Below are 24,147 nucleotides of genomic sequence, written 5' to 3' on the forward strand. Positions count from 1 at the left end.
CCCTTGCCTTGGCAGTGAGAGCCGACCTCTCGCCGAATTCGGCAAGGGCGACCCTACGACCAGCCACAGGCCAAAGGAATAGGTAGGAAAATAAAAGAACCAGTGAAGAAGAAGAGAAAACAGTGAAAGAAGAAATGGTAACAAAGGAGAGAAAAATCTAACAAGTACACCTTTTATGGATACATGTCACACAGTAAATGGACTATTGTTAAAAATGACATGACCCTGCTGTGTACCCAATATTTTCTCCTATATCTCAATGTGTGTTCAGTTCATTCTGTGAGGTTTCACTTGGCTCGATTCATACAAAAACTTTCTTCTTCAGTGGCATTGGGTGGTTTGGTCTTAACTTTGGTTATTCAGCACTTATATTTCGGATCATCTGGGCTCTAACAGCGAGAGAGATTGTTCTAACTGCCTAGAGCCAGAGAGCGGAAAGTCTGCCCTGTAGATCCAACGACATCTCAAAGAATTGAAAAAACAGCCAGCAAGTTTTTGTTCTTCGATTCGGCATGCAGCTTATAAAGTTAAATACATCATATTGCTTTTCATTCAGTTTGTAGCATTGAATTGAAAGGTCACAACTATTTCTTTTCGCCAGAGTCAGGTTGGCGTTTTTGGACTCTGATATTCAGACCAAATCATGATGGCAAGTGAACACTATCAAGAATGTAAAGGTGTAGTTAGTCATGCTATGATTTCTCTTTGCTCAAAACAAGTACGACATACAAAATCTCCGGCATAACATTCCTCACATTTCCTTTTCAAGAAATTGATATGAAGCGCCTCCCCATGAAAGCTCCGAAGCTTAAAAAAATCTCAATAAAAGTACAATATGTAATGCAAGGAATGGGCATACCGGAAAGAACCCACAGCTCCAAGCATCAACCTTCGCGAGGATCCATGTCACAAAAAAAAAAAAAAAAGAATCAACCCACCATCAATACTTGGACAAGCAGGAAAAATTAGGGGGGAAAAGTTGAAATAATTAACTCATAAATAACTCTGAAGGCTCCACTAAGCAATTCCCTCGTCCGCTGAGGCACCCCAAATAAAATTAGGCTCAGCACAGCTCCAAAGTAGAATTACAGATTATTTTCTGACGGATGTTTGCCCCGATGGAAGAGAGTTGTTTGGCATTCCGCAATTAGCTGCAGCAACTCATTAAAATTTAGTTCACAGACAAAGCAGCAACTGTAGCACTGTTCTTTGCTTTATTCTGCATATTGACCTCAAGTCCCAGCGATTTAGCGCAAGACACGCATAATACAGCATCAGCAACTGGTATTTCAATTTCCGAAGGCTATCATGAAGCACCCATTTTATCACTTGCTCTATAATAAAGCATTTTCTGGACATAGAACATCATGTACCTTGTGCAGCTCTCACAATGTTCTCATTCACTTGGGTAATCCAAGCATCGTCGCACTTGTACCACTGATTGCTCAGACGCAGATAAGTCACATAATGGCCCGCATCTAATTTACCAGCGTGAGTGACCACAGCGAACAGCTCAAATTCTGAGGAGAACTCATTTGATGCATCAGGTATATCCCCATCAAAAGGGAAAATCCTGTTCCCAAATCTTCTCCTCAAAATGGAAGAAGAGAGGTAAGGGGCCATGTCCAGTGAAAATGGAAAATGCAGATATCGGTCAATCTTCCTCGACATCTTCTGTATGGAAGAATGTTCAAATCTTTTGATGTGAAAGCAAGAAACCAATGGGAGCTTCCTTATGGACATCTGCTTGAGAGACTCCTGATTCACCTGACACTGTTGGCAGAATAACTTCTGGTCCGAACCAAGCCTTTCTGGTCTTGTGAATCGGTCCAAGCAGCCCATCAAGGTTGGTATCCCAGAGTTCTGGCTTGAATTCATGCACTCTGCCTTGCCATTGCAGGAGTGATGTGACTTAGCTGATGTCGCCTTCACAGAACCACGTTGGCTTTGTTCCAGATCCAAAGAAATGTCCAAGCAAGGGTCATATGTTGTAGATGTGAAACCACAAGCCATACACATGACATCGGAGCGTAAGATACCAGAGAATACTCTGTGAGCAATACAGCAATCTCCACTCCCTGTAATAATTCATTAGCGCACTTCTAAAGATATCTGAGAATCCACAATTCGTAAAAATAAAAGTTCCTCAACGGCGTCACAAGTCACCACAGAACATATTTTATAGTACAAACACAAAACCGTCAGACAAGATACAAAAGAGCGCACTTGCCCAGGAAAGCAGTTGTCTGCAGTTATTATAGACGCATTAAATTACCATGTGATGGAACAATAATAAGTTTCACCATGGAATAACCAGAAAGAAAAGTTGACACCAGAGGCTAACGCATGCCAAATATAAAGACCCACGGATATTAGTTGACAGAGTTGAATCTCCTGACTGATATGCCACCAAGAAAGAATGACACCAGAACAAAATGAAACTTCCCAAGGGACTCAGAGGTATTAGGGCTGGGAAATGCCAGAAAGGTAATAACCCACAAGCATGATCCTACATCAGTTCGAAAGTTCATTTACATGATTTTACAAAAAAACAAGCCCGCTCGATCCACTGACCCCAGAGAAAATGTTAATAACACTTGATATCTGTCCTCAGCACCAGCGGATTCCAGATAATGCCTGTAAAAAATGGAGACTGGATGAAACAGGTTTAATGCGATGCCTGTAAAATTTACCTTGGCTCTGCGGCTGGCGTCGATCCTTATCCACTTTCTCATGGATCCCATCAAACATCGAAATGAAAAACTCATGAGCATCCTGCTGCTCATAACTTGCCAAGTTAGCTGCATGTTGCCACCAACTGTGGGATAACCAAATCAATATAAAAAAGTATAAAGCACATTTCCCTCTAAGTCAATTAGATAGAACAGTTAAGAAAGTCTCAGTCCAACATTGATGGTCAACAAGGAACTTGACAAAAGCATGCATCATTAGAATAAGGAAAAGATGCCCATCCATTATGTCCGCAGCCATTTTCAGAAAAGCCAGTAGACAAAAGTACTTCATGAAAGAAGATAATTTCCAAAGGCCTTGTTAACGAATGTCCCAAGGGCACTTGTTAATTTGAGCAAAATCAGAAATAATGCTTTCCAAGGCACTTAAAATAATGAGAGAAATACACATTTTAACTAAGGCAATACATCCAATGGTAAATTTAAAATTTTGAGAGCACATCTGATAAGGAGCAAAGCCATAGTCCCGACAGGGCACAGTGCCTCAGCAATCTTTTATCGTTGGATTGAAAGGCAATTGATCTCAGCTGTTCAACATATCTCAACCAAGATGGTTGTGATTTTTTACTCTTCAAACCATAACAAGTGCAAAGGTTACTCTCTGACATTTTCCAATTTCCATTTGCCAAAAATAAAAAAAGATGGAGCAGCTAAGCTGTGATACAAAGGAGGTCAAAGCGCAATCGTAAATTAGGTAATGTCCATCACACTAACAATATAGCAGAACATGCACTGATCAAACAACTTCCATATCTTCACAGCCACTAGGTCACAACAGCAAAATTAACAGGGCCTCTTGCTCCGTCACACTAACAATATAGCGGGACTATAAGGCATCCGCTCCCCCGAAAACACCACCGAGAACATGGTGTCCATGTCACAGGCCAAACAGAAGCTGCCATTCTTGCTCCCATGGCCTCCATCAACAGCACCATCTACATTTCTCTTACTCACATTTTCACTAACCCCATTCTTCCTCCAACAAAAGTACCGATTGTGCCTGTCACTCAAGAAGTAGTTCCTCAGAGGAGGAGTGTGCAACAATGCCTGCAACACCGAATTCATAAAGCAGGTGTTCCCCAAGTTATTGAGCCCCCGCAAGCCCCGCGGCAAATCCGAAGTCGAGACGGACTCGAGTGGGCTCGAACAGCTCCCCATTAGGGCGCGCTCGCGCGGGTCCGGCGACCACGGCCGGTAATCAACCCTCCGCCGCTTGCGCAGGTTCTCCGGGGCCACCACCGCCCGGGAGCCGCCGGAGGAGCCGACGGAGGCCGGCGGAGTGGAGGCCGCGGCCTGGGCCAGGACCACGGCGGCGTCGAAGTCGCCGTCGTAGACCTGATCGCGGCACACGCAGAAGAAAAATTAAGTGCAATTTCCCATGCCTCCATATATAGATGCAAGAAATTTTGTTCACAAATCCAATAGTTTCTGCAGTTGTAATCACCTTCGTCCTACTGAAGTTTTCATGGCTTTAGGTCTCGTCTGACTTTGGACCTTTTCCTTCTTCCAATCGTGGGGCTATGATTGGTTACGAAAACCTTTGCGAAATTTTCAAATGTTGAGAACTCAAATTTATAGAACTCAAAACATTTTAAGTCTTTTTTTAAAACTCAGGAAAATAAAGCCATAACCAGAAGTCTGAGTAAAATATACCCACCGGTTGGGTACCTATTTCAAGAACATATCCTTGACTTCTACAGGAGTGGCTAATTAAATGCATAAAAACTGTTTCGTAGATTAATTAAAAAGCTAGTAAAATCGGTTTTGCTTGGCCAGGGTTTACTGTATAAGCTTAATTGTTCTAGTGTAAGCATCAATTTGGATTCTGACAAAGAAATACTTCCCTTCTGAAAGAAACTTTAGGCCTTCTAAACACTGGCTAAATCTTCATACTCCCAATGGAAGTTAGACTTCGGAGATTATGGAGTCAATTCAAGTTGCATCACTGATGTTGGAGTGATTCAAAGATTTGTATACGGACTAGCTATGCACGAACCAGTGGAGCAAACTAGGCAGCTAATGCTCAAAGATTATATATAGCTATTTGATCTCACTGCTATGAGGCCACATCGATTTTCGGCATGTGCCATAGCTTATTGAGTTTGAAACCTTTGTTACTCACTACCTAACTGCTTAAAGGAGCCGTCTTGGCTGCAATATGCTTGTCAAGTCTCTTCGCATATGTATGAGAGGAACCTGGGCAAATGGACTCGATAACTTAGAGCTGGATGGGTATCAACCTCTAATTAAGCAAAATGATAGCTCGCCATCTGTCGGCCATTGACAATTATAGGCGATTGACGGGCAACTACTGTGATGCTTATTTGTAATTTGATATGGCCACATTTGGTATTACAGTCGATGATCAAGAAACGATGGACAATAAGAAAAAAACAAAAATGAAGACGGACGAGCACAAATGATAAGGACGTTGTTTATCCATCTTTTATAGGCTATATGCTGAGAAACATCTGTTTATCAGAATTTGGCACTGCCAACCTTCTTCGCAAAAGATGGCAGACAGAAAGCGGCAGCATGGATCTGGCACAACAAGAGGCAAAGATGTTTGCATTAACAAGACATCAGTTTCAGTTCACATAATGTGTAACATCTTTTATCCTTTTTACCTGAGAGTCATAGAACTTAGGAGGCCCTTTAGTCACCCCATTGTTCTTGGTATCTAGAGGATTGACAAGTTTCTCGAAGTCAATTGTCGGCCTGTCGCTGGAGCAGAGAACAAATCCAATCGTCCCGCTAATGGAACAAACAGTCAAAAATTCATTATGTTCGTCATAAACTTGAAAAGAGGAGATTGCATAAACACTTGGTAAGAGTTCAATTCGATACCTTGAGTTGGAAGGAATTGAACACCAAGTATATCTCACTAACCTTGAAGATTTGGCGACATTCGGCAATAGTATCTTCCAGTGTGAAGTTGTCCAGCCAAAAGCTGTCTGCTGGAGCAAACATGACACCTCCAGGATAGAGCGCCCGAGCCACCGATTCTAAGAAATCTTTATTTGCTAGTTCAATTGCAGTAGCTCCCGATTTTTTTTTTTTTACACATGATTAGCAAGTACTCCTTTTCTTGGAGGTGTTTGAATGTTGCGAATTATTTGAAATAAGTAGACGTTTGACCTACCAACCCTATGAGATTCCTGTTATACTGCTAAGTTATTCAATTAATTGGAGGCATTCCAAATTTCAAAGAGGGTGTGAGAGGTTATAGGCACTCGACAATACCCACACACTCAAATGCATCCAAAACGATTGCGTCGTAAGTTCCTTCGGGAATAGCCTTCAGGAAAGCAACTCCTGCGATGTTGAAATTAAAGTATGTTAAATAATCTCTCGCAACTTATTTATACTCATCAATGAGTAAGAACTGTAGAAGAAACATATACCATCATTAATGTAGACATTCACTCGCGGATCCTCGCACCCAACTGCTATTTCAGGGAAGAATTGCTTGTAAACCTGCAACAGGACACAAGAATTATATGGATAAGCTATGGTCCTACTGAACCTTACGATTTGATGAGCAATGAGAGGCTCAAGCTTGAAACTTTAGAAAGTTTTTGTAGTTTATTTTCGCTTACATCAATCACCATTTGGTCGAGTTCACATATATCAATTTGTTCCACCGACGAGTGACGCTATATTTCCCTCAGAATGCCCCCATCTCCCCCACCAACAAGCAGCACCTGTAAAAATATCAAGTGAGCACTTTAACAGCATAAAAACATAAAAGATGAAAGCAGTTGGAAAGAAATGAAGAGAGAGACCACCTTCTTCGGGTTCAGGATTGAGTAGAGGGGAAGATGTGTGAGCATCTCTTGGTAAACAAACTCATCCTTCTCCGTCAGTTGGATTTAACCATCCAGAATTGCCACTTTGCCATGCTTTGCTGACTATGAACAAGCGATTATATATCAAGAGCCACAAGATATCTCTCTACTTGTCGCGAGTAAAAATACCATCCAGGATGCTGTCAACTCGACTAACTGCTTATTGAAATAGTTTCTTGGGTAGAGGAAGTATGAGACCGAAGGCAATCTGAAGTTTCATGTGATCTACTTACTGATTTTGGAAAATTAATGATTTGCTAAAACAATCTTCCCCGAGAAAATCTTATTTGAGGTGGTGGTATAAATGCAGAGTTTGTGTAAGCTCATAGATCTTCATGATTCATCAGGATCCAATCCGTATCCTAAATACTAATAGCATAGCCATTGCTTTGTCATATGTACTTCTTGTGTAAAATTGGAGAGCGATCATGGAAGGTAAGAAATCACCTGGAAAACAAGAAACTCCTGATATTCGGACTTCCCATGAAACAACACCTTGTTCACCTCATAGAAGCGTAGCTTGCCTTCAAAACGAAAAATCACGAATATCATACTTCGATTGCATCATAAATATTCGTCTTTGATGCATAATAATAATAATAATAATAATAATAATAATAATAATAATAATAATAATAATAATAATAATATTATTATTATTATTATTATTATTATTATTATTATTATTATTATTATTATTATTATTATTATTATTATTATTATTATTATTATTATTATTATTATTGATGTGTGGTGATATTATTTAAGCAGTCCATGCATGTGTTTTATTACCTAAACGAACCAATCTCTGGTGATGTTTTCTCCTCTAGTTAGGTGAGACTACATTTCAATCTAGACATCGAGTATCAAACAATTTGCAGCTATCCCCCTACAATGCAGCAATGTACGTGCAAATTGAAATAAGTCATAAGATTGTATCTCCAAGGTTTTACCGTTATCTAGACAAAGTACCAAGTAACTTGACCAATGTGGAGAAGAGAGATAAAAAATGCCGAAATCAATTTGGAGTCGTGAATCGCATGCCCAAAGTAGATGCTAAGTTCCATCACCAATCCCAAATCGGGATGATATGTTTCCACCAGACCTCCAAAGATAAAAGACTACGTAATAGTGTATATCATGTGATATCTCGACTCGACCATCGCAACATACCTGGCCATTCAGTTGAAATCACAGGATACCATTCTATTTTATTGTTCAAGCCCATTGCCCTGATCTGATCAACCATTTTATCAGCCATTTAACACTCTCGGTGTAGATGTGTGTGATTACTTCACAGAAGCATTCGTGGTGAGTGCCTATTTATCTTCCAAGAGGGACAAGCGAGCTAGCCGTTGGGCGAGCTAGCCTTTGGCAGTAGCTCTTTGTTTGGTACACCATGTGTGTCCATTTGACAAGTTTTGGCAAGCCAGGAGCCTAGAAGCTCTCGTTTGCTCTACTCTGGAAAATGGTATGAATAATCTTCTGGTTAATTTGATGTGACCACTAGTGCAAAAAATGTTGTTAGTAAGTATAATTGAGATAGTTTAGTACCCTATTGAACAGACTGCAGGGTTTGGAGTGAAGAAGGCGAACACACTCGCTGGGATTGTAGTTGGTCATTTCCACAGTCCTCTCGTATTTAGTAGGTTGAACTTCCAATTCTGTTCTGCTACAGTGGCATCTGCAACAGAGTATTCTGATTTGATAAAGTGATAGTTCAAGAAAAAATGGACATTCATGGATTCAGATCAGCTCTCAAACATTTCAGGAGTGAAGTAAAGCACCTATTTTCATTACTATGAAGGACAGCTCCCATTCATAAAGCACAACACGATGCAATCAGCTCAAAGAATGTCCTCATTGCATCCATATCCCAAATATTTTGTTCGGATCCCACATCATTGCCAAAATTACAGTGAAGCTCCTGGTCATTTAAAGCATTAGGGGCATGACAAATTGTCATCACCAAATGAAGAACGAACAGAAGGATGCAAATTCGATATGTAAAGACACTGACTGATGGTAAGAACACGTTAGATAGATATAGGCATGATGACAAATAAGAAAGAGTGCAACATGAGAAAAATAAGAAAGAGCGCAACATGATTCCTACCAGATCTCCATCGTACATGATGTTACTTTTGACAGAATCAAGGCCATAACTCCACCACCAGATTGAGCAATCTATGTACTAGCACTTCAATTGACAAACAAAGTGGAATATAGATCCTTAAATATTCATCATCTCAACATTGGTGTCCTGGATTTGAGAAAAGTAATATGCTTATGATGGTGCCTTCAGTGGCTATTTAATCCATGACAGAATAAGTGGACATAAGCTACTGAAACTGCAATTGAAACCACATAAACATGAGTAGTTGCTATGATCAATCAATCATTAGAAGTGTTATTCCACATTGGTTGAATAAAGGGTATCAATAGGGGTTATATACATGCAGTCTACCTCTAACTAATACTTTAAGCTTTTGGTTTGAACTTTTGCTAACAATAAATGAAGTTCTGTTTTATAATGCATGAATAAATTAAAGAATCACATAATAAACATCCTCTGCTCTAGGAAACCAACTTTAATAGAACTTGGAGAAAGGTGATACTCTGTTTGCACTATGTTTGCATAATAACATATTCATGTCATGTCAAGGATGAAGAGTCTTACTCCGTGACTAATGACGAATAATGACATGCAATGTCATGTACTTCAAAGGCATTCTTGAACACCCCAAACAACCTTTTATGTATTAATGTAAAAATAGAGTACACTTGTTCAACAAAAGCAAATTTGAACAGTGACACATAATAATCTACAACAATCAAATTGGACAAAACAAATGTCGCTTATTTTATGGTGGCAACATCTAAAGCCTCCAAACTAAGCTCCAAAGATTGATCTTCTTCCTTACCATTCCACAATCAAGCTTCCCAAACAGCATAGATGGAGTTTTTGCAGGTGAATTTGGTAGACTCCACGACGAAACAATGCAGCACCAGCAATCAAGGCACAGCTCAATCGTCAACCAACCTTCTTGCCCAACATGAGAAAAGTAAAACATTGAAAAGCTAAGGAACAAACAATAAGTTTGCCAAAGCAGTCTCCACCCCCTGCATCAAACATAACCCATCCCCGCTCGAGACACAATCCTCAAATTTATAGTTGAACCAGCCAATGACCAGATATTTCTCAAGCATGGTTCAATGTCATTCTTCAACACCTTTTTGTGAACTGAAATCTTTAGGTAACTTAAAAGAAAAGCCACTTACAGTCAAATTCAGTCAGCTTTGTACTCTGAATTTCACACCGGTGCGGACAACAGTCGACTAGCATAGAGTTAACCTTCAAAAAGCAAGACCATCACATTATAGAGGATCCACATAGAGGATGACAGAATGAAAACCATTCATGGCAATAGAAACAAATTTAATGGTGTTTATGTTTCAACATTAGAAATCAGAAAGTACTTCTTGACCTTGTCCACAAGACAAGAATTATTTTGCTATAATTGGCCACAAAAGTTTTATGTTTTCTCAAGGTTTGAAGCACTGAGTATTGAAAGAAAGGACACATTGCAAAAGCTAAAAACAATAGTATAGATGAAATTTACAAGCAAAAGTTCTTCCAAACGCACCACAATGTCAGAGCCCGATAACTCCTTGTGAAAGAAGAAACCAATGGACTTATGTTATCGCAGCTCAAGCTTTTGCATTTTCCCCCGATCAGAAAGAGATAAGGAGCAATTCCATTCAACTAGAAAGCTAGCAAAGAAAAAGTAGTGACAAAATGAACAAGCCACATCACCGTCACAACAATCCAGACACTAGCATCCTTTGCCATGTGAAATTAGTAGCCTTCAACACCACTTCACTATGTTATTAGCTAACTGGGATGAGTGAGGACATCCTCGGAGAATCTTATGAGAAGGAATTTCCACATACTCATGGAGAAAATGCTACTTTGGATCATAGTTACAAACAAATAGTTCACAGGAGATTGTTCATCTTTCCACTTCTCATCACCCCTCAAGGTGCTTCGAGATCCAAGAACTAGAAAGAAATGGCTATGAAAGTAGAACCTCATCAATCAAGGTAATCTTCCCGTTCAACCTGAAGTTAGTTCACATTAGTTCCGACAACTCTGCAGTCAATTTCCATGCTACATAGATAGGGTGATAAAATCAACCTAAACCTGTAATAGGCTCATAAGTCCTGATAATCCTGCTATACATGCTCTACGACTACCTAGATAACATAAGGAAAATTCACAACCATTGACAGGAAACCTAATCAAAACTGCTACAATTATCTCATTACACCATAGCAAACTGGTAGAAGAGAATAACCGAGCAGATCTTTGCACCTAACAGGAATCACAAGCTAATAAATATAATAGGATAACTAAACATGCTTCGCTGAACATGCAGAAAAGCTTGAATTAGTCTCATTTCATTTCCTCGGTGTGCAGACATCGAACATCCAAAATCAGACCAACAATAGTGACTCAAAACCTCAAATCACCAGAATGCGCATGCACCAATCACGCCAAGAATCAACCAATGAATAAACCGATCAATCGGCAACAAGAATGGATTAATGTTAAAGGGGGTCTAGTCACATGGACTCAAGATATGGCAACCGGAAGCAATGAAGACCCAACATGAAGATCAAGCAACAAAGCATGTGACATGAACCAGTTGTCCCATCATCCACCGGAAGTAAGAATCATCACCACCGAGATGATGCAGAAACGGACCCCTCAATCTCTTCCCTTCTCTCTCGTGCTCGATTTCCACCCTCCTCCTCTTCTTACCCCAATGCCCAGAATCGCACCACATCCTCGGCAACCTCGTTGACTTCCTCATGAAGATCCGACCATTGCCCGCAAACCTCAGTCATTCCTCATCAAAATCCAACCATATCGAGGTAAAAAGTCCGGTAATTTCTGAGTGACTCGCACCCATCCCTATCAAAGTGCTCCAGAATTTACTAGGGCAGCGAATTTCAACTAAGCTTTCGCAATAACAAACATCCAAACACTTCAGATGCTCCGACTTTGAAAGGTCCAGAACTTGGATGTGCTCGCGCCCGGAGATATCCAACCATTCCAAAGATCCCAATTTTTCAAGGCCTCGTATCACATGAAGATTATCTACCTTTTCAAACTCGAGGTTGGAAATCGTCGTACCTTGGATAATAAGCATTGGCCGTGTGCATAGGTTCAACTCTCTAAGGGTTTTTAAAGCTTCCAGTCCATCCAATTTCTTCAGCCTATAGCAATCCATGAGCACTAATTTCGACAAAAATTCCAAATCGGAAAGCTTTGGGAACCTGTCCAATTTAGGACATCCCCAAATGTAAAGCTTCTGTATGTAGGAGGGAAGCTCTGGGATGCTTTGAAGAGACATGCAAGCATGAGCTTCTTTAGAAGGTAGAGATGCTTTGAAGAGATGCTTGAGGTGAGGTGAGAGCGATGGCAGCTCATTGCTCCGACAGGTGAGCCCGGGGATTGATAAGCTACAAGGAGGTTTTGGGAGTGACTCAAGCTCTCCACATGACCTTAGACCGAGGCGCTCGAGAGAAGAAAGCTGATCTAAGTTTTCCGGCAAGCCAGAAATTTTTGTAAAACTTAAATTAAGGGTCTTTAGAGAAGACAATCCACCTTTATCAACATGAATTTCTCCTTCTAGGCTTGTGCTTCCGTAGGCATTAAACTCTTGGAGGCTTTGCAATTTTCCGATAGAGCTCGGTAACCTTTTTATCTTGCTATTAGTAAGTCTCAAAAATTTCAATTTGTTAATTCCCCCAATAGATTCGGGCAATTCCTTAATTGATAAATGACAAGTCAGCTCAACCAACTCTCCCAACTTCCCAATTGAAGGAGGGATTGGTGGCAACTTGTCATAAACCAAACAAAGCGGCCCTTTGGGTTGAAACCCAGTAAGTTGAAGCATCTTTGGCACTAAGCCTCTTCAGCTGCTTTAGAGATCCTATACATGGAGGGATTTCTTTTATCGGAGTCGCGTCTACGACAAGTTCCTCCAAATTTTCTAGTTCACCCAATTGTTTAGGTAACATCTTAAGTCTCCACATCCACTCAAGTTCAAGGAAACGAGGCGTTTGACATCTTTAATGGAAGGGTCAATTTCCTCCAAACAAATACAGCCGTCGAGGATTAGCATCTCTAAATTTTTAAACGCGGAGAGATTAGGGGTGCTCTTTAATCCTATACAATGAAAGATTGAGAACTTTCAAATTCTCCATCTACAAGAAAGAAACATGTTCCAAGATTTGCATTTAGAAATATAATGATTTATCATCAAATGTAACAAAAGGAAAAGCCCTTTTCATCTTTACCTTAATTGAACTCCATCCGCTCCAATTTTCACTAATATAGTTTTCACTAAAATAATCACCTGATAAATCAAGTATGACTAACTTCTCCAAATGAACGTTGGTTGGCTCAAAAGAGTAATGACATCCCTCCCACTTTAACCATCTTAATTCAGAAAGTGATCCTTCGAAATGTCCAACAAAACCCATAGCATTCACATGAAGGAACTTCAAGTTAGGCACTTTTTTGAAGCTCACTCGCTCCATGAACTCTCTAGGGCCCCTTTTGTCCAAACATATTGCCTCAATATTTTCATTTTCCTCCTACAAAAAATTAAAGTAAATTGAGGATTGTAAATACCATCCAACCTCCTTTTGTTAGTATACACTACATGATATTGTGGGGGATGCATTTTGTCTACACTTATAGAAAAATAGAAACATATCTGATCTTTTACAATTACATGATCATATAATATGTCGATCTTCACTCGTATGCCCCAATTTTTTTTTTATGTTTTATGTGAAATTCCTATATGAAATTAGTCTAGTTTTCTTAAAGATTTTGAAATTAAATTTTGTAATATATATAGTATTGACGATTGACTAAATATGGTGTCCCTTTTACGTATGCGATAACTGTTACACATTTCAAAAACAAAAGTACTTAATCAAACTTATGCATTCGTCAAGGATGACAACTCATTCCCTTCCTGTTCATAGAATATTTTCGATCTTGGGATATGCCTGGAAGGAACCAAGAATTTGGTCTATTGAACTTGAGTTTCCATTTTTGAATATTCAAGCTCAAAGCTCAACAACTAATCCTAAAACAAGGGAGAAATTGTCTGATCAACCAAAAACTTTTCAATTTTGTCAATTTAGTTTTAGACCTTTGCGTGAGGTTTCAATGGAGTCATTCCGATCAATTTTCGTATGAAATCATTGAAGTGACGGTGTACCATGTAAGATAGCCGAAAATGATTGGGCCTCAATGTCAATAATTTGCAACAAAAATTTATCGAAATAACTACATTGGAATTTTGCACAAATGATTAAGACTAAATTGATAAGTTTATGACATGAATTGACATCCATAAAAGATTTGGGATTGATTGGATAATTTTCCTTATAAGATGAGCGCACCACTCAATTAGTCATCATTGAATTTGCCCCATTCAATCATAAAATTCGACTTGATCTTAAGAATTTGTTGGTGCATTTTTTTTTTTGCCATATATAAAAATTTATGAATTAGTAAATAAAGGATAGTGATTATTATCATTTTCCTCTTTTTGCATTCCATCATTTATTTTTGCTCCTCCTAGTTATCTTATTTGATAGATTAATTATCCTATTTTTCTTTACCAATATCTAACAATAGATTTTTGTCTCTCTCTTTTTTGTGTGGGTGCATAAAGGCTTAAGGCTCAACTAATCCCTACCAGAAAGGCTTGCTCATTACAAAATAGAAGTGGATATTGTATTACACCAAAGGCAGATAAATGAGGAGAATACTATTTCTTTCACCTTTTACTATTCCGTCACTTATTTCCTACAATCATTTATTTCTTGAATTCGATCTTGCTTTTCATTTTTTGGTTGAAAATTACTTTGTAAGAATATGTACAAAATCATATGTAGTTATTAGTTAGTTTTTTTGTTGTAATTTACTGTTGTTGAGTTTTGCACAATGTTGAATTATGTGACCAAAATACCTATGACTAGATCCATGCATAGCACCAGGATGAACACTAGGATATCATTATGAATATTGGGTAGAATAGCCTTATGTTTTTACATCACGTATCAAAATCTTTTGAGTTCTCATCTTTCATATCAACGAACATGATTGTTCCATGTTACACGCGTAGACCTCATAACAAAACTGAAAAATCCTCAACCATGCCACTTCCTTTATAAATTAATGTATCTTGAACAATCTTCCATCATTAATTTATGTAATTTGTTAATTTGACTAAAAGTGACACTAAAAGAAAAGCTAAATCCACAACTGAAAATGTGAATTTAATTTTTTTTTTTTTAAATTTTACTAGTGCTTTAATTGACAAGATAAGTAATGATTTTCTAATAATTATCGAGTAAGAGTCATCAAATTATGTAGTGTTGTTTCAGGTAATCAACAAACCTAATTATGCATTTCCAGATTTTCTAAAAAGTGATATATTTCAAGGTGTTTCTTCAATTTTGTTAATGACATTCACTAAGTCATACAATTTAGACTAAATTTTCAATTTTCTTTTTGTTAAGTACATGCATTTATGCATTGACATTATCATATTGGATTTAAATTGTGAACATGCATAGCAAATCCTAGAAAACAAATGGTAAAAATTCTTCGTACAAATAAATCACTGCATAAGATCTTATTACTTCAAATTGAACAAAATCTAAAGTTGATAGCCAATAGTATGAGGTGCAAATAATTGAACTAAAATCTTTCTTTTTGCTGCCATAAAAGTAGAACTTGGTCGAGCAAATTGCACATATTCACAGTTGAAAAATTAAAAATGGGATAATGCATTAGATTCTTGAGAAGGATAATATCACATAATCATACAAAAGTACATTTCAAGACCGAAAAATGTGGAAAATATGTGATCCATGAATTAAGCAGATCCATTTAAGTGAAAAAAAGAAGAAGAAGCAAATATGACAGTTTAACATGTGGATATATACTCTTAATTAACATTTATCAACCCAATATTTATCTTCACATCAACGTACTTCAAAAATAAATTCCCGATATATTTTGAGATGATAAAATGAAAAAAAAAAAAAAAAAAAGAAAGAGAGTAAAGATTGACAGTAAAGTTTTTTGTTAAATTTGTAGTGACTTATATACATTTTAGAGCTGGATAAACAAGTGGCATAAAGTAAATTTTTGAACCTGTGCTTCAACAAGTAATATGGTAAGAAGCAGTAACATATTTGCTAAAAAAAGATGTTAATATTTTCTGAGCCTCATAGTCACGAGTGCATAGTTTTTATGAACAAAAGGCCAAAACTGGATGTATCTTTTACCAAATAAATGCTAAAAACATACTGAGAATGGTCAAAGACAGAGAAAAAGAACAATAATAATAATAATAATTTGAGGTACTACCATAAGAGGAATAGGCCAAAAGTAGACGTAATTGTTACCTTGCGGCTTAGAACTGTCATGTCTTCCTCCTTCCATAGTCTGCTACAATCCCAAGGCTTCTTATCTGCTGGACGGGCGATAGCTCTGCCTAAATCTCTTAATTCATCATGCATCAGCAACTCTTTGTTATGATCAACATATATTAACGAGCGGTCAATCAGCTTTTTCAATCCGGTTCTTGGACATAATTTGTGATCCCATAGGTAGGGGGCAATTCTTTCGTCAATTCCGATGAAAAAACATGCTATGTCTAGAAACATTTTTTTACCATCACCTTCTAATAAATCATAGCTTATCCTCAATTGTTGTTGTACCTTCTCATCAGGCACGTCCCTCAATTTCTCTAGCATCTCTCCCCATATTCTTTGATCTTCTTCTCCTTTGAGGCATGAACCTATAACCGTGAGAGCTAAGGGAAGCCCTCCTATGATGGCGACAATATCACGAGAAACGGTCGCTAGTTGTTTTGGAGGTGGTTTCTTTTCAAAGGCATGTATGCTAAACAGAAGCAAAGAGTTTTCAAAATCCATTTTTTGGAGTTCATACCACTATGTAGACTTCAACAGGGCCCCATCTTGACAATTAATGGCCTTATGTCGAGATGTGAAAATGATCCAACTTCCTAACGAGAATTTACAACCCCCAATCAAATTATCGAGGTGGTTTGGATGATCCACATCGTCAAGAAGAATAAGAACCTTCTTTTCTTCACAACTTAAGCGGATCATATTAATCCCCATCTCGGGATCACGCACTGTACTTTTATGACATTTCCTTATATCTGAGAGCAGTAAAGATTGGACATGCTTGATACCCTCGTGATTAATTGTTTCTCTAATATCCTTGAGATAGCTGCGGCATTCAAAATTGTCAAAAAGCTTTTTATAGATGATCGTAGCCAGAGTTGTCTTACCGATGCCGCCCATCCCCCAAATCCCAATAATTCGAGTGGCCGGGCAAGCAAGATCCACCAATGCCATAACCTCAGCCACATGATCCTCGATTGCAACCAAGTTTACAGGAAGATGTGGTTGAAAATCATGTTGCTGCTCACGCAATATTATTTCTACGAGTTCATTTACCAATTCCCCTTCACGCCTGTCAAACAACACAACACATGAGAACTTATTAATGGCCCTACAAAACATGGATTAAGATTGATAAATAGAAAAGTTCTTCTTCCACAAGAATCTGTTTAAAGAAGGTAAACGAGGTACCCATCAGCAAATTTCTCTGATTCAAATACTCTAAGATCAACTGCTTTTTTGAGAGCTAGCAGCCCCTGTTGCTTGACATCCTCCTCAAAACGATCCTTTTGGGATTCGAAGGCCTCTCCAAAGGCCCCCTTTAGTTCTCGCACCTCATAGGGTTTCACCTTGTAAAGCACGGGCAAGACTTTTTGCTCTCCTCTTTCCTCGCACTCCATTATCTGAATGAGCTCACGGAGGCACCATTCGCTAGCAGCATAATTTTCCGAGATGACTGGGATTGAAACCTTAGAGTGCTCGATTGCACTGATGAGATTTTCACCAATTTTCTCGCCAAAGGGGAGGTCCTCATCATCTCTGAACACGAAGTTTGGATGGCACCTCAGGCCCACAGCTTTGAGTCTTTGGTAGAGGTGATCGACGAAGCCTTTGCGAGTATCAGGCCCTCTAAAGCTCAAGAATACATAGTAATTGTTTCCATTCACAGAGGTGGATGAAGCGGATAGGTCAGAATTCGCTCCGGACGCCGACGGCACATCGATCTTCTTCAAAGAGTCCGAAGAGGGAAGAAGAAGAGGCGATTCGCTCTCGCACTCCCCGCCTGTAATTCAACCGATTTTCCGTGTCTTTGTTTCTTCGAAGGGGTCGGACTCGAAGCATCGGTGTCTCTAGGACGCTTGGGCCGTTGCTTTGAGTAATAATTTCCCATCGCAGCTCTCTCTCTCTCTCTCTCTCTCTCTGTGAGACTCGACTGTTGTGGATAGTTTTGAGGTGATGGAAGAAGGGGGTGAGTACAGTGGTTTGCCTGTCAACCAGGAAGAAGATGGCTCCGTTCGGCTGCTAGGGTTTCAGCTGGGAAGCGTACTCGAGCCGGTAATGGTAAAGAGGAAGAAAGGAAAGCAGGAGGCGAGACCCGGCTACTCGGATTTTATGAACATTTTAATCTCTCCCAATACTTTAAACGAGGAAAAATGGAAGCGTGCTCGACTAATGTTTCGGGTCGGGTCCAGTATCATCAAAAACCCGACCCGACCCATTGACGCCTCCACTTTACATGTTGGAGAAATTCCCTTTGGAAGAGCCTAGAAATCTGTACATTGAATTTTTTTTACCTAAATTCTTCTCTTCAACGGAAACAATTATTAAAAATATCTATTATAAAATTAACGCGGAAAAATATCAAATCTTCCAATCTGAATCATTGTGAAATCACAAAAATTTGAATGAGAAACATTAAATAACACCAAAAATTTACATTATTTGAGCCACTATCACATAATCTATTATAATTTTCTTGTATTATCATTATTGTGCTTTCTATACTCAACAACAATGAATAATAAATGATATCTACTTTCAAAATGAATTTCAATCCAAGTTCACCTTTGAGGATTTTCAAACGGAACAATTAACAACCTCATTTTTTTTTAATTAAGGATTTGAAGAAATGGTATAATTTGCAATGCTCATTGGTCAAAGTTGGGATTATTACATGGATCATCTGATTTGTAATTGTACCAAACCAACCTGATGAGGGCCATGAAATGACGTTTTCTTTGGGCAAAGTAGAGTGGAAAAAGCATGGTAGAAAATCTTCATTATAAAGCTTCATCTCTTGATTGTAGCTTTACTATTACTTCAATCCGAACCTGGTTTGCTCTTTCGTTCCAACACCTGATTTCCTTCGGACTCAATGATTCTCCCTTCCCATGTCATCTTGATTTGAGGTTACCTAGCTATTTAGTGTGTTCAACAAATTAACTATTAAAACCATCAGAGATAATTGGAGAATTTCAGATAAATTATTTATATTTGTTTCTACTAACAACTTCTGATATATCCTAGATTAATCATCTTGATTTCTAGCTTCTCAATTATGTATCATGATCTTTTTGAGGCATTGGGCATTCAATAATTCAACTATATGATTCTTTGATGACAGAGATTGTTCTCAATAACTTTAGCCTTCTCACATTTGTAATCAAAACAAGACTTGGAGGAATCATCTCTTCCTCTTGGACTCTATATTTCAGATCAATTTTGACACCATGAGCATAGTCTTGTTGATATAGATAGTACTTTTTAGCAGATTTCAAAAGTAGAGATATAATTTCCAACTCTGTTCTATGTTATAAATTTAGAATGGGTACAGAAATTTCACCTATTGTACTATTTGACTATGCTAATAGTAGAAATATCAGAGTCTTTTTTTCTCCAATCTTGAAGAAGGACACGCTGATGGCTGCAACTGCAATTCTTCATTCTCTGCGAGATAAGTGATTACTAGAAAATCTCAACTGCTCCAACAAGATGACGGAATTTCAATCCTAAAACGGTTGGCTCAAGTTTGGCGTGCTCTGCCGATCTCTGCCTTCCCCTGCATTTCTCAATAGAAATGCAACTCTTTGTGCATTCATTTCTTCTTTCAGCACATGATTTTATGTAAACCAAGCAGCCTCTTTTTGTTTTATTTTTTTTTTTATTTTTAAAAGAGAGAAGAAGAACAGTCTCTCAAATTATAAAGCAAAGTAACTTAATAAAAAGAATAACTGACAAAGACTCTCTTTGCATGTATACAATCGAGACTGGAGGTAGACATGAGACAAGGAGTGCTCTGACCCGGCGTGTGGCAACTCGGAAGAAGAGAAGACGCGGTCGAGTCACGATCGGTGGAAATAGACTGCCAAAACACTATCCAATTCGCCGTCGATTCACAATCGGTTTAGTTCGGTTTTTCAATTTTCTTTTTTAAATATTAAAAAAAGAGGTTTAATGAAAAAAGAAAGAGATTATGAAAAGAGATAGACTATATAAATTGCAGTATTAAGAAGAGTTAGCGCATTAGCCAGACAGGGACGAGACAGAGAGGTCCCGCTTTCCACAAAGCCTCCGCCATGGATCGCCTCCGCCGCCCGCTGCTGCTTCTCAGGCTCATCTGCATTGCCCTGGCCAGAGCCTCTGCTCAGGGCCCGGTCGCCAACCCCACCGCCACGTCCGCTCTCCCCATGCCCACCACCCCTCCACCGCCCTGCCCCCTACCACCACCACCCCCGCCGATGAGCGCTCCCCCTCCCACCGTGATGGCCCTGCCCCCAGGTGACCGTCCCTCCCCCGCGACCCCGCCTCTGGTGTCTGCCCTGCCCCCAGCCACCCCCTGCCCGCCACCCAGCCCCTAGTCAGCACTCCCCACCACTGACTCCCCCTCCTGCCACCCCTTCCCCGGCGACTCCTCCTTCCACTACTCCTCCCCTGGCAACTCTGCCTCTGGCCACGCCGCCCCCGGCCATCCGCCGCCCGCTCCCCTCGCGTCTCCGCTGGCCCTCGTCCCCACTCCAGCCCCGGCGAAGAAGCCAACATCCCCAGCGCTGTTGCCCTAGTTGCTAAGCCCTCCAGCACCGCCGATGGAGGCTCCTGCGCCGAGCCTGAGCATGGGCACTCCAAGCCCGTCGCAGATAGAGAAAGCATTCTGAGCTAGCTCTCCAACTGGGACTGTAAATTTACAATCCTGCCATGAACAAGACTAAGACTTCACCGAAGCATCATGTCGAGATAAACAACCAGTTTCCCAGTACATCCTAAACTGCATAGACAGAGAAGTGACGATAGCATGCTGTCAAGGAAAACCCCTAAGAACAAACAGAAAATACTAATATATCTCTGCAGGTTACTTGCTTTTTTTCATTGTTAGAGGACGTGAATCGTCTCTAACATTCACAGTATTCACTGGAGTGTGATATAGTGAACGACCCCGTACCCCGATATTTGTCCGTTATTCTGTATGAGGCATGCTCCCGATAACACTGGTCTTACCTTCAACACCCCAATCCAGACATGTCTAGATCTTGTCAAAGCACTAACTCTTCAAGCCCCCCAAGCTCAATTGATTTCTTGCAGTCTCCTGCAACCGGATATTGCAGGCTTTTACATGCTGACAAATCTGGAACAGTCTCGATTATTTCTATCCTGAGATACCTATTTGGGTTAAATATCCAGATTACTTTTTTTTTTTTTGAGCCCTGGTATTTCCAAAAGTTCATAACAATCCCCCAATATCGGATTCCTTAAATCTTTGAATATACACACATCTGAAAAAAAATCCTGGGACTCCGCATCCTCAATGTATATACATTCGCAGGACAAGAATTTCTCTAGGCTTTGAATGTCATGTAACAGCGATTGATGTTCAATCGCTTCAGGGTCTTGAAGCATGATATTTCTGGTAATTTCTCAATGGATGTGCACCCTGACATATTCATATACTGTCCATACCTGTGCTACTCGAGGATCTAGCCATGGCCCATCGGTATACTAAGCACGTATTTCGACACTCATGAATATCATGCAAAATCAAACATCAGAAATTAGGAATAGAAGAAACTTAATAACATTAACAGATGATTTTGTACATGTTCATATAAAGTAATTTTCAAGGAAAAACTGATGAATAAATATCAAAATTTAAGAAATTAAATGATTGTAGAAAGTGACAGAATAGTGAAAAATGTAAAGAATTATGTGCTACTCATCTTCATTACATCCGCCTTTAGTGCAGTATAATACCACCTCCATTCTGTAATAAGCGAGCTTTTCCCGGCAAGGGTTACATGAGCCATTTACGCACGCACACATTCAAAGAGAGGAGAGAAAAAGCTACTGTTAGACAATAGATGTCAGATTAGAGAGGATTAGAGGAGCGGATAAAAACAGAATTAACTTATCAAATAAGATAACTGCCGGAGAAAAAAAAAGATATTAAACTCTGCAATAATTTCAACCAATCATTAACGAATGTAATCTTAGACCCTTGCAATTCATGGGCATCTTGCTATGGAAATACTCAGATGGTATGGCCAGTAAGTAATTCTTGGAATCAATCAAACCACCAGAGGTTGCCCTGGGATTTATGAAATTTTACTTCCATGCTCTATTTGAGAACATGGGTCTGCCGCAGCTCTGTGAGTCCATGCAACTTTCCTGTCACGAAGGCTGGTTATTCACGCATCTTTATTGCTAAGGAAACTATCGATCATTTGAGTTCAGCAATCAGTTTCCTTTTCCTGTCTCACCTACTTGTGCCCTCTTTCATCTATTTATTCTTTTTAAAGGGAGACTCTACCGGCAATTGCACAGATCATCCAACATTCAGCACCACACTATTCAACTGCCACATATGGCTTTGCTTTGCCAAATTCTCCTTTTGCTAGCTAACGAACTCCTCTTCATGTTGAGCATTATTGTGACCAACAGCGATGCCACCGGAAGCATTGGTACTAGTAGTATGCCGAAGAGGGTGGTGGCACAACTGATCCATTGCAATTCCATCCAATCGCCATTCTTTGACCCTAATAATATGGACATTGATTGTGCCAAGTTCGCTCTCAAAAATTCTGTTGCACGGTTTGCCACAATTGAGCAAAAGATGAAGAGCTGCAAGGTGAATGCATCGTACTCCGACAACATTCAAGCAAACCTACAAGCAAAAACCTCTGTGGGCGTGTTCATCGTGGAGTTTTACATAAAAGACACATCTCAACCAGTGCTTGCAGTCATGGACACTGGAAGTACCCTTCTCTGGCTCCATTGCATTCCCTGCAAAAATTGTGCTTAAGCCTCTGTCCCAATATACGATCCTAGCATAACCTCAACATATACAAATGTATCATGCCTGTCAGAATATCGTGAGGCTTTGCATCGTCCAAAATGTGATGAGCGCAAAAATTGCAAATACGAGGTCGAATATGAAGTTGCCCGCCCAACAGAAAGGATACTTGCCAGAGAGTCGCTCATATTTGACACTTCTGACGAAGTGCTACTCACCATACCAAATGTCGTCTTCGGGTGCAGTCATGAGAGTGGGGAGAAACCCGATTCGGTTATGGGAGTATTTAAACTGAATAATAATAAGTTGTCTCTAGCTACACAACAAGGAGCTAAATTCTCCTATTGTGTTGGAAAAGTTAAAGATCCTTCTTATGGATACAACCAGTTAATTTTAGGGGAAGAGGCCATCCTTGAAGGTGACTTGACACCCCTACATGTATACAAGGATTTTACTTTGTCACTCTGGAAGGGATAAGTCTGGGATTTATGCTTAATATTCCTAGAGCTGCATTCAAGCGAACAGCTTCAGGAAAGGTGGCATCATGATTGACTCGGAAGGCGAGAGTGGTGTTTTAATCTAATGAGCGTATGAGGAGCTTGCCAATGCAGTAAGAGAGAAGACGGAACTGAAAAGTTGGTTCAAGCCCTACGAAGATCTCAATGCACTGTACTTTGAAGGTGATGTTAACAAGGATAATGAGGGACTTCCCGTCGTTACTTTTCATTTTAGCGGCCGTGCAAAGCTGGGATTAAAGGCCGAGAGCTTGTTCTCTCAAACATCACCTATGTATTTCTGCATGATGATGTTGAAAAAGCCCAGTGACTACTGTGATTGGAACGAATGCTCTGCAGTTCTATAATGTGGGATGTGACATTTCGGGGAAAAAATTGTACTTGAGGAGGATGGACCGCGAACTCCTAGATGAATGATGAATTCCAGAAATATGATCTTTACTCATCAGCTCACTAGTTTAGTTCAGATTATCTTTTTCTTCCTCGACTTATAGTTTAGTTTAAGCTATCACCTTTCTCACCATGCACACTCCTTCGCAGTTGTTACATTGGTTGTAACTATATCTGACATTCTTTTTTCCATTTTTGTTTAAGTCAGTCTATTTCTCAAGAAAGGATTAGGTGTCCAAGTGATGTCGTGCCAATTCTACAAAAATCCTACAAAATCCACCTAACAGACCACGTGTCACATTTGGGCCACCTATCAGAAACCCGAG

At 39.5% G+C, this 24,147-nt stretch overlaps 2 protein-coding genes and 2 pseudogenes across 2 annotated transcripts; all 4 read right to left on the reverse strand.

Annotated features, from left to right (window-relative positions):
- Positions 1–668: 668 nt before the first annotated feature.
- Positions 669–4,106, reverse strand: LOC120291579 (annotated as a pseudogene).
- Positions 4,107–5,151: 1,045 nt separating this feature from the next.
- Positions 5,152–8,304, reverse strand: LOC104436193 (annotated as a pseudogene).
- A 3,201-nt stretch (positions 8,305–11,505) lies between these two features.
- On the reverse strand, positions 11,506–12,564 carry LOC120291580 (plant intracellular Ras-group-related LRR protein 4-like). The gene has a single exon (XM_039309232.1). It carries the CDS (start codon positions 12,562–12,564, stop codon positions 11,506–11,508), a length of 1,059 nt encoding a protein of 352 aa, XP_039165166.1.
- A 660-nt stretch (positions 12,565–13,224) lies between these two features.
- LOC108957973 (TMV resistance protein N-like) lies at positions 13,225–18,230 on the reverse strand. The gene is made up of 3 exons (XM_039308452.1): positions 17,327–18,230; positions 16,109–17,207; positions 13,225–13,267 (listed from the first exon to the last, which is right to left on the reverse strand). The coding sequence occupies exons 1-2, from the start codon at positions 17,533–17,535 to the stop codon at positions 16,658–16,660; spliced, it is 759 nt and encodes a 252-aa protein (XP_039164386.1). The 5' UTR covers positions 17,536–18,230; the 3' UTR covers positions 13,225–13,267; positions 16,109–16,657.
- Between the last annotated feature and the right edge of the window lie 5,917 nt (positions 18,231–24,147).

Source organism: Eucalyptus grandis, chromosome 3, assembly GCF_016545825.1.
Source record: "Eucalyptus grandis isolate ANBG69807.140 chromosome 3, ASM1654582v1, whole genome shotgun sequence".
Classification (NCBI taxonomy): domain Eukaryota; kingdom Viridiplantae; phylum Streptophyta; class Magnoliopsida; order Myrtales; family Myrtaceae; genus Eucalyptus; species Eucalyptus grandis.

What these genes read in the sequence shown, in the direction of transcription:
- LOC108957973 (XM_039308452.1), bottom strand. Translation starts at nt 17,535, where the DNA reads ATGGAGTGCGAGGAAAGAGGAGAGCAAAAAGTCTTGCCCGTGCTTTAC. An exon ending in TCAGAGAAATTTGCTGATGG is followed by an intron (nt 17,208 to 17,326) that starts GTACCTCGTTTA and finishes GTTGTTTGACAG; the next exon opens with GCGTGAAGGGGAATTGGTAA.
- LOC120291580 (XM_039309232.1), bottom strand. Translation starts at nt 12,564, where the DNA reads ATGCTTCAACTTACTGGGTTTCAACCCAAAGGGCCGCTTTGTTTGGTT.